This window comes from Ambystoma mexicanum, chromosome 2q (assembly GCF_040938575.1).
Source record: "Ambystoma mexicanum isolate Mex_15411 chromosome 2q, UKY_AmexF1_1, whole genome shotgun sequence".
NCBI lineage: Eukaryota > Metazoa > Chordata > Amphibia > Caudata > Ambystomatidae > Ambystoma > Ambystoma mexicanum.
In genome coordinates, this window is record NC_090924.1 from 53,426,602 (window position 1) to 53,441,075 (window position 14,474).

General features: G+C 48.5%; 1 protein-coding gene across 2 annotated transcripts in view; it reads left to right on the forward strand.

Moving 5' to 3' along the window:
- The window catches only part of MGRN1 (mahogunin ring finger 1), a 1,054,550-nt gene that overhangs the window by 887,610 nt on the left and 152,466 nt on the right, over positions 1–14,474 (forward strand). For both annotated transcript variants that reach the window (XM_069646807.1, XM_069646806.1), the window contains exon 13: positions 569–786. In XM_069646807.1, coding sequence (XP_069502908.1) covers positions 569–786 — 218 coding nt within the window. The remainder of the gene's footprint in view (positions 1–568; positions 787–14,474) is intronic.

The following is a 14,474-nucleotide window of genomic DNA, read 5'->3' on the forward strand; positions in this document are numbered from 1 at the left end:
GGATCCATTTACAATCTTCCATAAGGACATGGTGGTCCTGGAAACATGTACTTCCTTTATTCATAAGGTGGTTTCAGATTTTCACTTAAACCAGAAAATCTCCTTAACAACCTTTTTACTCTCAACTTTCTTTGGATGCAGAAGGGGTATTACATTGTCTGGCGCGCCTAGCCCTCAAGTTAATTATGGATGGAGCCAAATACTTTCAAGATTCAGAGAGACATTTTCTCATCTTTGAAGGTGACCGTTACCTGTTGGATTGTATCTTGTATTGTGGGGAGTTGTTTGTGCTGCAGAAAATGCTCAAATCCCATCCCTATAGTACGCAATGTCCCAAGCCTTTAGAAGAAATGGACTATAAGTATTAGTACACTAGTCACCTTTTCCTTCTTATATTCGTACATATTTAGCATTGTAGAAAACAGTCACTTTGATAATAGTAATTTAGTTCTGCTGACATGAATTTCCTATTTGACTAGAATCTACTACTATTATTATTATTAGTTTGAGAGGTTTAAAATTCCATGTATAGATGTATTCAACATTTGACTTAATTTTTTCTTTGTAGAACTCTGATAACATCCCTCCAGGGTATGAGCCCATTTCCTTACTGGAAGCTTTGAATGGCTTACGTTCGATCTCTCCTCTAATTCCCACTGCGCCACTGTATGACGCAATCACCTACTCTGGAATGGGAGATGGACTAAGCAGCAGGCCTCTTGCTGGCATTGACAGAGTGACTGAGACCAGCCATCAGAAGAGCAAGATCAGCGTGTCACCTGATAGGTAAGTGTCTGAATATAAGTGACATTTTGGTTGTTCTAAAAAGCAGAAGGTGGTCGGCTTTTTCCTACCCCCCACTCCTAGCGGGTGATAGGGTTATGGAGGGTAGGTCTCAGAAAGTGAATGCCTCTTTCGATGCATCTTATTGCGTGATATGGCCAGGGTTGGGAGAATCCCCAGATATTTTGTTTTGAAGCAGTGCGTATACCCTCCCAACTGTATTCGGCCATAGGAATCCATGCAAGAGAGTCACTGGATCTTATTTAACGATCGGATGCAATGCTGAGTCACCTGGCCTTATCTAAAGATAGGAAGTAGTACCGAGAGAATTCCCAAGTAGTTCTGCAGATACATGAACAAATTGTGCCTTTGATGATAGATGCATGAACATCAGCACGCTTTTAGACCATACCACATTGAAGATGTTTGGCTTTAAGGCCATCTCAGACTTTTCCTGTAGAAAACCTGGCAGCCATTCTTCAGGATGTCAATTTATTGCTGTTACGGTTCCTACATTTCTGGAGAATCATGTATATTTTAGTGTTTGTGATGCTTGATTGTATAAATTTAAACTAGCGCCATGATGCCTTTGGGCGTACAGTGCGCTTTATAAATGCCAATAGGATGAGATAAGTAAATGTCAGTTTTACAACATAACATAGACTTTTATGGTTTTCAATGGTAAGGCATTGCAGTGGAACAAAGGTATGATCCGTGATAAAGCAAAGTTATCATTACTACGCCTACTAGTGTAAATGTTTTTTTTATAGTCAAATGCACTTCGTTACTTATTTTAGTCAACACAAAGTATGCACAAAGACTGAGCAGCACAGTGTAGCACCTTCTGATACTTGCAGTGTTCCCTACAGCATTCCTTACAGTATTCCTTGCAGCCACATTGTGCAAGTCTTTGGTAGGGTTTTTAGGGAGAATTCTCATTTTATAGCTAATTTCCCTTACCTATAGAGTCCCCCAGCAGCTTTGCTGGATTTGAAGGGTTTGTTTCTTTTTCCTGCTAAGAGTGAGACTCTTTTTCCCACTCTTAGGCATTTTTGCTATGTGTGTTCTAGGCTATTTTTTGTGTTTAATGTCTATGGGATTTTCTCAACCCCATAGGAACCATCTTTATTCACATGTGTTACACAGTACCCTCACTGCAGTGACACAGGGGTGTCGTAGCGACCCCCAAACATAACATAGACTCCATACACTGACTACTGTCTCCCAGGGCATGTAAAGTCCCAATTGACTTTACTAGTCAAATCCTATGAACTAAACCAGTACAACCCATCTTACTATGGAGGTACTGGAAAGGGTGGATAGATTTTCCCTTATTTTCATTTTCGAGAGGGCACCGTACAGTCCCTTTCTCAAAAGTTTCTGGCTGGTGGCAGTGGGTACTACCGTAAATATTCGACCGCAAATATTTCCCTATGGGATTTTCCCATTGTTCGAGGCTACCACCTTTTCTGACAGCCTGTAACATACCGCCGGTTCATTTTAATATTAACTTGACTCTGGTAGGTTTTATTTGCCAGAACTTTGATATAACTTCTTGCTCGTGTCTTTCTCTAAACTCCTAACCCAGGTTGGGGATCCTTTGTTCGTCCTTTTGGCGGGCTTCTGCCAAGAAGCCCTTCTTTCAGCGCCACTGAGTCTGGGGTGGGTCCATTGTGTGGGAGGGGGGAGTAGGACCCCTGGACAGGGTTGCCTCAGCAACCCATGTTGCACTCTATCCTGATAGGCTGGAGGGTCTCCTGCCAAGATGACCACTCCACTGTGTGAGTGACAGCTAGGCTGTATGCATGGGGATCTTTTTGCATAAAAGCATGGTCCTGAGGACTGGAAGAGCGAGACGTTGCCACTGGAACTAAGAAGCCGAAGAGGAGAGAAGCCAAAGACACCTGCAACGACTGAACCACCGGTGAAGCCCTCTTGCAGCGTCTCACCACTTTTCTCCACACGACGAGAGAAGATCTTCATCTGAAAGAGCCTTCTTCCCTTGAACTGGTGGGGCCAACCAGTTTGCCAATCGCCTTCCCGGACTTGCCTTGGTCGAATCTCCCGTACCCTGTACTTGGAGGCCGGATAGCCAGGCACCAGTCCACCCGGACCGCGATTTAAAGGAGCGTAACTTTTATTCGTTGAGCAGCACCGTGGCTGGATTCATCCCTGGGTAGTACAGTAACTCGAACCTTCCTCCATGATGAGAGCCTCTCTTCCTCTGTTGGATCCCTCGAACTGCAGGAACTACCAGGAACGCCCGCCACCGCAGGAGCCACTTCTTCATTTAAAGGTACATTGTTCCGCCAGACCGCCCTTTCTTCGCGGTAGCACTAAAGGTGTTTTAAATCCTTTACCTACCTGTTGGGTTGGCCGCCCCTCTCTCTTATCATTGTCTTTTGCTTCCTGCATCCACCTTTTCAAAATCGTTAACCAAAGACTTGACTGCAGCTACAAGAACATTTTGCTCCTGGGCCCTTGCCCTGTACCACTGACTCTGGTCACATTTATTAGATCTGCTTTCTCTAGATTGATTCTCAACTAGAACTGTGTTGGTGCACCTACTTTTTATAGTCGGTCAAGTGGCACAGCGAGTAGAGCGCTCGCTTTGACATCTGTGCAGAACCTGCTAACGCAGGTTCGAATCCCGGCGGGGCCAAACTCAGCCTTTCATCCTTCCGAGGTCGATAAATGAACACCACACACCGTGGGTAATAATAAGCAGCGCTCAGATTCCTGAGGGTTCGTAGCGCTATATAAATGCCAAATTATTATTATTATAAGTACCCTTTTCTTCCTTGTGAAATGCCATTTTGCTCCGTTTTCATTTAAGTATTTTCTATACTGATGCACTGTCTTGCTTAAACTGGTTCACAAACTAATGGGAAGTGTTGCTAGGGTGTGTAAGAAGGTATTTATAAATAACTTGTGTTTTCCCTCCCTTGTGGGAAATTTCTTGAGAATCCCTTGTGTGTGGTTTTCACTGTGCCGTTTTGCTCAGTTTTCACTCTGGTTCACTTGGTCTACAATTTAACTTGGGAGTATGTATATTTTTCCTTTGACTTAATTTAACTTGCTTGATGACTGTGATACATGTGTTTTATTAGAAGTGTATAAAATAAATGTAGAACTACTTTTTAATACAAAGCTTTGGTCAGTGTTTCCTTGTGCCATAGTACATGTAGGCCTATTGTGTAAACCCTGAATACTGCTCATCTCCCTCTTGAGATAAGTCTGACTGCTCAGACACAGCTACCAACTAAATCTTTGTGGTACAGACTGATACCAAAGGGGATTTATTGCTCTCACCTGTAGTCTTAATCTTCTGTAGTGCTCCCTAAGGGAACTGCACAGGATTCTGCCTAACAAGGGTTGTCCAGCATATTTCCCATCCACCCATATTGTCCTCCATTCACCCACAATCACTCCATGAGCAAATGTGCAGTCTTGCAGTCATCATTTGGGCCCAGCAGTGACCAGCCAAGCTATACAGCTCTTTTGATATGCTGAATGGGTGCATCCCTTGTAGAGGTAGAGTGTCAATTGCTATGCCTTTCTGCATGAACAGCTGATTTCTTGCCTTATTGACCTGGTGTTCGCTGCTGGTACGGTTATATAGCAAAACTAATAATCTATCTAATAGCTTCAGTAATGCTTTTACTGACTGTTGAATTGGCCCATCAGCCACAGTACAAAATGCTTAGGTGACATATCTGCATGTATGCCAGGTGTCTCAAGCTGTCTTTTTGCCTCTGCCTCCAAAAAAGGACACTATGTCTCAGCCAGGAATTGCATGAAACATTGGCAAGGCGATAACATTATCAGGACCCAGAACACTTGCTAACTAATCAGCGGCAAAGAAAAGGAAGTTCTTCCAAACTTCAAATGCAAACCATTGTTCTAATTGATTCTTTTCTCTTGCGGATTCCTCATCTTTATCAATCTCCTTAGCACAGCTGCTCTTCAGAAGCTTTTTCTCCGCTAGGGGTTCAGCGTGGTTCCATGTCGAGTTTCAAACCCTCCGTCAAATGCATACATCAGATAACTGTCTCTGCTCCTCGCAGGATCTGTCTATATTGCCTTGGAGAAGCACAACACACAGGAGTGCGTGTCGTGCCAGTCGAAGCAGCTCAAGGCACTTCGTGAGCAGGCGGCAAAACAATTATATTTTCTCCACAAGCAGAAAGGTGCAAAACTGACTCATTCAAGGTCATCTGTCGCAGAATGTTGAACCTATGAACGGCCCGGTTCTCAAGGAGAAAAAGAAAAAGGTAGTACAAAAGGTCTTGCTCGCCCGGCAGGCCTTCTAAACAGTATTCTTCCTCCTCTTTGAGGAAACAGAGTCACTGCTCTGGGGACTCCTCTGAGGAGTAGACACCACAGTTAGCTTTCTCCACCCAGTCTTCCACCTCTGAGCAACGGGAGGCCTTTAGGCTGAAGATGGTCAATATCTTTACCAAGTCCCCAGCGCCAATGCTTTCTGTCACCTGTCACAGTGCATTGGATTCCACCGTGCTCGGACGAGTCACCAGAGACTATGCTAAATCCTGCGACCGTACACCTTTGGACTTGCTCACAGCGAAAACAGAGAAGGATCCGCCTCGAAGTTGCACCACTCATCCAACATCCGTCTTCCGGCCCAACCCTTCCCTCTGTTGTGCCTGCTTTGCCAAAGTTCCTCTGGAGTATGCTCCACTCACTAGGTGTGCATGAATGTCTAATATGGAAGACATTTATGGTGAGTAAGGTGATCACATCCCCTTTGGGTTATAACCTCTCTGCCCTAGAAATGTTTGGGATTTCCCAGAGGAATTTTATGAACAAGGAAACTTGGGGGATCTTGCAGCTGATTTACATGAGCAGGTGGTCTGGACGCCTTGCTAGAATTTGACATGCTCCCTGCTCCTACCCTGGGTAAACATCAGGCCACTTTTCAACACCTGATAGCTAATGTGGTTGATACCTTAGATTGTTCTGTCCCATCTGGACCCCAAGGTGTTAGGAAAGATTTCTTTTTGCTGCTTTCCGCCCATACATTTTTATGATATGATATGATATGGCATTTGTAACGCGCCTATAACCAAGTGTTTCAAGGCGCGACGAGGCAGGGGGGGTGAACAAGGAGAGAACAGACAACGATCCTACTAGGCCAGGTGTCATTCGGATCGTGCAAGTGCAAGGGTAGGGGGACTGGGAAAAGTGCAAGGGGAAGAGGAGAGGAGAGGGGAAGTGCAGTACATGGTTAGTAGAATACAAGATAAATAATAGGGCCAGCTGGTGGCAAGTGCAAGGCAAGTGCCGGGAGAAGGGGCTGTAGGATACAGAGACAGTCCCGTAGTGCAGGTAGGCAGTGCAGGGAAGAGTGGCAGGGCCAAGGACCGAGATCGGTGAGTGGCCAGTTGCAGATTCAGTGCAGGTTCAGTGATTTTAGCAGGGGAGAGAGGGAGAGAAAGCAGAGGCAAAGAGGAAGGTTTTGAGGTGCTTCCCGGAACCCGAGATGGTTCTCAAGTTTCAGGGAGGCAGGAAGGCTGTTCCAGAGGGAGGCCTCTGCTGCGGAGAGAGATCTACCGCCAGCTCGTTGCTTGGAGAAGCGGCTGACCCTAAGGTAGTTGGAGGTGGATGAGCGAAGAGCTCGAGAAGGAAGATATTTAGGAAGAGAGAGTTGAAGGTATTTTGGCCCAAGGCCCCAGCAGGCCTTGTGGACAATGCAGAGGGTTTTGAACTTAATCCCCGCGGCCACTGGGAGCCAGTGTAGCGATTTCAGTCCTGGAGAGATACGGTCCCTGGGCTAAGGACAAGTCTCGCAGTCCTCTTATGGATGAGTTGCAAAGGGCGGAGAGTAGAGGCAGGAAGATTTAGCTAGAGGCTGTTACAGTAGTCCAGCTTCGAGAGAACCAGGGCTCTGGAGACGGTGAGCTTCTGGGGGAAGGAGAGGAAGGGAAGGATACCTCTGAGGTGTAGCTGGTAGTGTGACTTCTTAGAGACGTCAGATATGTGAGGAGAGAAAGAGTGTGTGGAGTCGAAGATGACCCCAAGGTTTTTTTGCCTTGCAGGTAGGAGCAGGAAGAGGGCCAAGGGAGGCCGGCCAGAGAGCTGCAGGGAAGGAGGGAGTGGGTGTGCCGATAAGTAGAATCTCAGTCTTACTGGCATTAAGGCAGAGGTCGTTGGCGGCACACCATTCCTGGATAGCAGAAAGACAGTCGGAGATGAGGGAAGGGGAAGAGGAGGCCGAGGGTAGCCTAAAAATGAGCTGGGTATCATCCGCATAGCACTGGAAGTTGGGACAGAGAGCAGCGATGCGGTGAGCAAGAAGTGCCAGGTACTGGTTGAACAGCCAGGGGGAGAGGTTAGATCCCTGGGGGACACCACAGGTAGAGAAAAAGATGTCAGAGAAGAAGGAACCCAGTTGGACCTGGGAGGGTCGATTGGAGAGGAAGGAGGTCAGCCACGCCAGAGCCTGACCAGTGATACCCAGGTTATCACGGAGACGGTTGAGCAGGATGGTGTGGTTGACGGTGTCAAAGGCAGAAGAGAGGTCGAGCAAAATGAGAACACAAGGGGTGTTAGAGTCAAGGTTTGAGAGCAGGTCCTCACGGATGTTCAGGAGAGCAGTTTCCGTGCTTCTGGCAGCTCTGAAGCCAGACTGATGGTCATGAAGACTACCAACAGATTCAGCATGGCGATTAAGCTGGGAGATGGCCAGTTTCTCCAGGAGCTTGGCCAGGAAGGGAGTGATAGAGATTGGGCGATAGTTAGCTGGGCAGGAGGGGTCTGAAGTGGGTTTCTTAAGAAGGGGGTGCACAAGGGAGTGCTTGAGGGGGGGTGGGAAGACTCCAGAGGTGAAGGAGTGATTGCAGAAGTCAGCCAGGGCAGGCGCCAGGGAGTCGATGTGGTCCTTGATAGTTTTGGAGGAACAGGGGTGGACCTGTTCTGACGAGACTTTCATAGATGGGACTTGTCTCGAAACCTCGTCAGCAGAAAAAAGGGGAAAGGCAGAGAAGGAGGGAGGAGGAGTGGCTGCAGAAGGGCCAGAGGGAGAGCAGGGAATAGAGGAGGGGAGGTGATAGGAGGAGAGTGAGGACAGGATGTCCTGAGTTTTTTAAATGAAGTGAGAGGCCAGTGCTGTGAGAGGGCCTGGGAGGGAACAGGAGAGGTGGAGACTGCAGCAGGGTTGGCCAGATCCTTGCAGATTTTAGAGTTCGGCCGAATTATTAGATGCCGCAGAGATGCGGGCTTGGATAATGGCTCTCTTCTTAGTGAGAACGGAGAGCCGGTATTGCCTTTGGAGCAGACGGCAGGCCAGTTTGTCAGAGGTTGAACATGAAGCGCGCCATTTCCTCTCTGCCACCCTGCACTTGGGTTTAAGGGTGACGAGATCCGAGTCGTACCAGGAGTTACATATGGCTTTGGGCTTCAGGCGTATTCTCATGACAGGGGCAAGGATATCGAGGGTATCAGATATAGCAGAGTGGAGAGGGCTGTGTCAGGGTGAGAGTCAGCCGAAGGGGGACGCGAGAAGGTGGAAGCGAAAGCCTCAACTGACACACGCTTCATTGGTCGGATGACCGCGAAGGTGGGTGGCAGTATGGGACACCCTTTCTTTTTCTTTTTTTTGACTGCTGACATGACTTTTTGGAGGTAAGTAAAGTGTTCTGCTTTACTTCCCTTGCTTTGTGCTTATTTTTATGGGAACATTGATGAGTTCATTAGATTATCAGTACTGGGAGACAGTGTCTCCTTTAGTGGATATCTTGTGTTTTTTAAACTGCACACATCACCTTACAGTGAAGTTTGGTTTGGATACATTGTATCTTTATAATACTCCTACGTCCTATCCACTTTTCTCCATACTGCATGGGCATCCCACGCTAGGGACGGGAGACTGAACCCTTTTTACCATAAAAAACCTTCTTCCCCTTTAAATTTAGAGGTGTGCGGAGGCACGGTCCTGGGAGCATGCGCTCCCCTGACCCCACCCACCGGTGCCATGCTCCTTTTCTGCATCGACTGGAACGGACTGCTTTCACCAGCGCTCCTGGGTTTGGCTTGGGCCTTGTAATTCCACGCGCTCTTCCCTGGATCTTCTGTCTTTTGTCTTCGGTTTTTTGGTCTTAATCATGTACTCGGTCCTCTGGTGCCACGCTCCGGCCCAGCGCATGTTGATGTCAGTGGGCTTCAGCAGGTGTCCAGCCTGCGAGGGGCTCTTTCCTACGTCAGACCCCCACGCTCTTTGCCTCCGCTGCCTTGGTCCTGATCACGGCTGGGAGGGTTGTACCATATGTGACGCCCTTATATCGCACTCTCTGAAGAAGAGGTTAGCTCGGTGGAGGGAGCTCTTCGAAAAATCGCCTCCAGAGGACTTGAAGAACTTTGTCAAACACAGGTCAAGGCCCAAGGGAGGTTGGATCTTGCATCAGCACTGGTATCGAGGCTGATTCAGCTACAGGCTGCCAGTCCGAGGGGTCCTTCGATCCTTCCGGAGACAGTGCGCAGGGACCACAAGGTTCTTTTACCAGGTGCCCACTAGAGGGGCTACTCCCTAGTACCGGACAAATGTCTGAGGGGGGGCGCTTGTATGCGGCACAACCGGCAGCAGAGCCGAGGGCAATACGCCTACCAGACCTCGTCCTGAGGCAAGCACCCCGACAAGATGGCCGCCGGGCCAGACAAAATGGCTGCTCGTCCGATACTGCCCCCTGGTGCAGAGCAGGTGGGAGAACGAGTTTCAAGGTGGGACTGATCTTCACTAGGTACGTGGCCTACAACTTATCCTTCAGCGTCGCAGGGCAGTTTTACCCCGCAACCAGCAAGACAGAGTACGCACCGGCCCCAGCAGCCATCCGCTACCCCGTCATTACCACCTACCACCCCACCGGCCTATGAGGATAGGTTTTTTGGAAAGTTCCTCACACTCATGAGGTCTCCTCAGATGGGGGCCATCCTTCGGGATGTGATCAGGGACATGCTCCCTATGGCGCCTGCGCCTATAGTCATTCCTCCTATGGCTCCAGCACTGCAGGCCCCCCCGCGCAGCCTCTGCTGCCCTTGCCGGGTCCTTCGAATCTGGCTCCCCTGCCTCCCACAGTTCAGTTGGTTCCGCACCAGCCTCCACAGCAGCCATCGGCTCCAGTCCTTACTACGCAGCCTTTGGCGCCGAGTACTCCTCCACCCGCACCGGACCAGCCGGACACCGATGAGGACGACGACCCCTGTACGCCCTCCTCAGCCAAGCCCTTTCACGAATGCCTCTTAGGTTTGGCCGAATACTTGGTGCTTCCGCAACCCGAGGTCAAACAGCCGGAGGCAGAGATCCTGGCTGAGGTCCTCACCCTACATCCCACAGCTAGAATGGGGATCCCGATGCAAACGGACGTTGTCGCCTTGGCCAAAAAGGGATGGCTGAAACCCCATTCGGCCCAGCCTATTAATCAACACCAATTACAGGCAGATGGAGGGGATCCACTTTTACTGACGGCTCATCCTCAACCACGCTCTTCGATGATCGCCGCAGCATCACTATACCCCAAGCCTCAATCATCCTCGGCCACCTCGACTGCGGCAGTTCTTGGCAAGGAGGAGAAGATCTTGGAGGTGTATGGAAAGAAGGTCTATTCCAAAGCATCCCTGCACCTGCGTCAATCTAACACAGACGCCATGCTGGCAGCTGTTAATCAGAGGCTTTGGTGGGAAATAGCTGACTTCCTTCCAGAACTTCCTGTGCAGAGCCAGGCATGTTTCAAGACGGGGCTGGCAGAAGCTAAAATGGTGGTCCAGGATATCATGGAGTTCACTGTAGCGCACATAGACTCATCAGGCCGTGCCATCTGCATTGCCACGGACATTAGAAGGACAGCCTAGCTACGGGCTACCAAGTTCAACTCGGACGTCCAGGAACGCATATTGGACCTTCTCTAACCGTGCCCAACACCCCCGCAGAGACCAGGTGTGCGTAACAGAATATGAAGCCCCTCTGAATCTCTGCCTGGGCGTAATGGAAACCTCTGAAACAGACCAATTAGCCCAACTACTGGGGGAGCTTCGGGCTGAAGTGCATGCCTCAAGACGAGACTAATTCCTTGAGAAAGGACCTCATAGTAGCCCGAGAGCGGACGGATGATCTGGCAAGGCAAATGCTCTAAGCACACGCAGGACAAACTCTGTTACCCGGGATCACACCAACCCCATTGCCCCAGCCATCACCTCCAGTGCAAGTGGTACTCCCGGGGGCAGTTCCCCTGGCTCCTCCAGAACGCTTCTTCAGCTACCCGAAAAAATCCGCTGTGTTCATGAACCAGTGCCGCCTCCACTTCTTGTGTCGACCAGGAGCCTTCCCTAAGGGTGGCTTTTGTAGTTTCCTATTTGGGAGGTTTTGCAGCTGACTGGTTCATCCCATTAGTAACCTAGGAGGATCCAATACTTCGGAACTTTGGGGAATTCCAACAGGAATTGGAAAAAATGTTTGCCAGGCACACCCAAGGACAAGGATTAGACAACAAATTACTATCGCTTAGACAAGGGAATCATGACTTATTGACTTACATTGCCACCTTCAACCGCCTCATTGCACAGACTAATTGGCCGGAGGAGAAAGGAACCGCACTATTTCACCGAGGACAACAGGGTGAGTTAAAAGATGCGCTAGCTCAAGTGGTCAATCCGCCCGAGGGTTGTGCGGAGTATATTAACCTAACTGTACAACTAGAACATCGTCTTCAAGACCGAAAGATGGATGGCACAAGGGCAGAAGCGAGGTCGGTTTACCTGCGACCACAGGACAGTCAAACCAGGGCTCATGAAGCTACCGAACCTATGCAAATCGGGAGATTGCGAGCTCCCATTTCCAAGGCTGAGAGAGAGGAGAGGAGACAACAGCATCTTTGTTTATATTGCGGTAAGGCTGGACACTTCTTGCGCGATTGCCCTGTTAAACCCCCTAAGAAAGTGGTAGGGGCCGTGGACAAAGAAACCGAAGCAAAGGAACAGAAGTCAGAAAACTCGGATGCCGGGCAAGTGTAGGGGTCCACTTGTTGAACGGAATCAAGAAAGTTGAACAGACCTCCCACCTAGTCATCCCGGTACTTCTAACCCACCACCAACAACCATCAACAGTCCATGCCCTGTAAGCCTACATTGATAGTGGTGCGGTGGGGAATTATATCGATCAGGATTTGGCCGCACGGATAGGCCTTCCACTTCAGAAAAAAACACGCTCTGAAAATGTCACTGCCGTGGATGGCTCAGAGCTCTCTTTGGGGCCAGTAACTCAACACACCGATAAGGTGCTGACATGTCAGGATGGTCATCAGGAAAGCATTACATTTGACCTTATAGGGGCCCCCAGTTCCAAATGATTCTTGGAATGCCGTGGCTTGAAACCCATAACCCAAGGATTGACTGGCTCACCAGGAAGTTGACCTTTCCTCAGGAATGTGCAAAACGCTTTTACCACAGGGATGGGAGGAAACTACAGCTCGAAGGAAAATCCATCCTAGGAATTATTTGTTCATTACCTTCCGAATATCAAGATTATCTGGACGTGTTCCAAAAGGAACAAGCTAATACCCTACCACCCCACAGATCTTATGACTGCCAAATCGATCTGGTCCTTGGAGCACAAATTCCCTGCAGCAGAATCTACGCTCAGACTGAGCAAGAAAATCAGCACCTAAGAACGTACCTAGAACAGTATTTAGCTAATGGGTTCATTTGTCCGTCCAAGTCCCCAGCCTCCTCAGCGCTCTTCTTCGTGCCAAAGAAGGAAGGGGACCTCAGAACTTGTATAGATTATAGGGCATTAAACCAGATCACCCTGAAGAATAGGTACCCCCTGACGCTTATTCGCGAACTACTTGACCAAGTAAAGAATGCACAAATCTATACAAAATTTGACCTACCGGGAGCTTATCATTTGGTAAGAGTGAAAAAAGGCGATGAATGGAAAACTGCATTCAGAACCAAGTACAGACTTTTTGAGTACCAGGTTATGCCCTTTGGGCTGTGCAACGCACCAGCAGCATTTCAGTTCTTTATGAACGATGTACTCCATAAACTATGGGATATTTGTGTCCTAGTTTACATCGATGACATCCTCATCTATTCAACATCCAAAGAAGACCACTTGGGACATGTACAAGCCGTTCTTGAAAAACTGCCAACATCGACTATTTGCCAAACTGGAAAAATGCTCCTTCCACATTACGGAAGTCGAGTTCCTGGTCTTCATGCTTACCCCGTGAGGAGTGCACATGGACACTCGTAATCTAGAGGCTATTCTTTAGTGGCCATCCCCGACATCGGTCAAGGGAGTGCAAAGCGTACTCAGATTTGCTCATTTCTACCGACGATTCATTCCGGGATTTTCCCAAATCGTTCTCCTTATCACTTCTTTGTTAAAAAATAAGTTGTTTTATTGGTCTCCCGATGCAGAAAAGGCCTTTCTGGAATTAAAATCAGCTTTCACTTCAGCACCCTTCCTTCGGCATCCCCGTCCCGATCTGCCCTATATTGTTGAGACCGATGCCTTCAGTGTGGCCATGGGGGCAGTATTATTGCAGAAGGATCCAGGCACGGGACAGTTACACCCCATAGCATTTTGGTCTCGCAAGTTTACAGTGCCAGAAAAGAACTATGCCATAACTGACAAAGAATTATTGGCGATCAAAAGAGCTCTTCAAACCTGGAGACACTATCTCCTAGGAGCTAGACATACTGTCACCATTATTACAGATCACCGTAATCTGCAATATTTGAAAACTGCCAAGGCCCAATCTTCTCATCAGCTTCGCTGGGCTCTCTTCTTCGCGGAGTACGATTTTATGATTACGTATCGGCTGGGAGTGCGTAATAGAAAGGCAGATGCTCTGTCACGAATGGGAGAGGAGAAAGATGCGTTTATGCCATCAGAACCAGTATCTCATCCCAGAAGAGCGAATACAAAATCAGATCGCGGTAACCGCCTGCTGGGAAGATTTGAAGATTGACCTCCAGTCTCAAATGGACCAAGCCACCCAACAAGAATGGTTACGCAAGGGGAACCAGTGCTCCATTAAGGACAACTTACCCTATTTTCAGGGGAGACTATACATCAAAGACAAAGAAACTCAAAACAAGATCATTGCAAACTACCACAAATCATTTGTGGAGGCGCACCCCGGAATTAGTAAGACCCGAGCCAAGAACAGAAAAAAATATTGGTGGCCAACCTGGAGAAAAGACGTGGCCCAATTTATTACTACCTGCGGAGTTTGTGCATAACAAAAATCCCAAAAGTCAAGTCCTGCAGGATTATTGCATCCACTAGCTATACCACCGCCCCCCTGGCACACATTATCCATGGACTTTATTACAGATGTAGCTCCCTGCAACGGCTTCAACACAATCTTAGTGGTGGTAGATTTATTCTCCAAGGTGGCACACATTCCTCTTAAAGGACTTCCGACCACTGGAGCTCTGGCAACTGTATTCCTAGAAGATAGTCAAGCTACATGGTTTCCCTTCGGTATTGGTTTCTGACCAAGGAACGCAATTTGTCTCAGCATTTTGGAGGAGTTGTTGCAAGATAGCGCAAATTGACCTTCGCCTCTCCAACAGTCACCATCCCCAAACCGATGGTCAAATGGAAAGAACCAACCAGACGCTGGAACAATACCTGAGATGCATGCTGCAGCAAACCGAAAGACCCTGGAAGG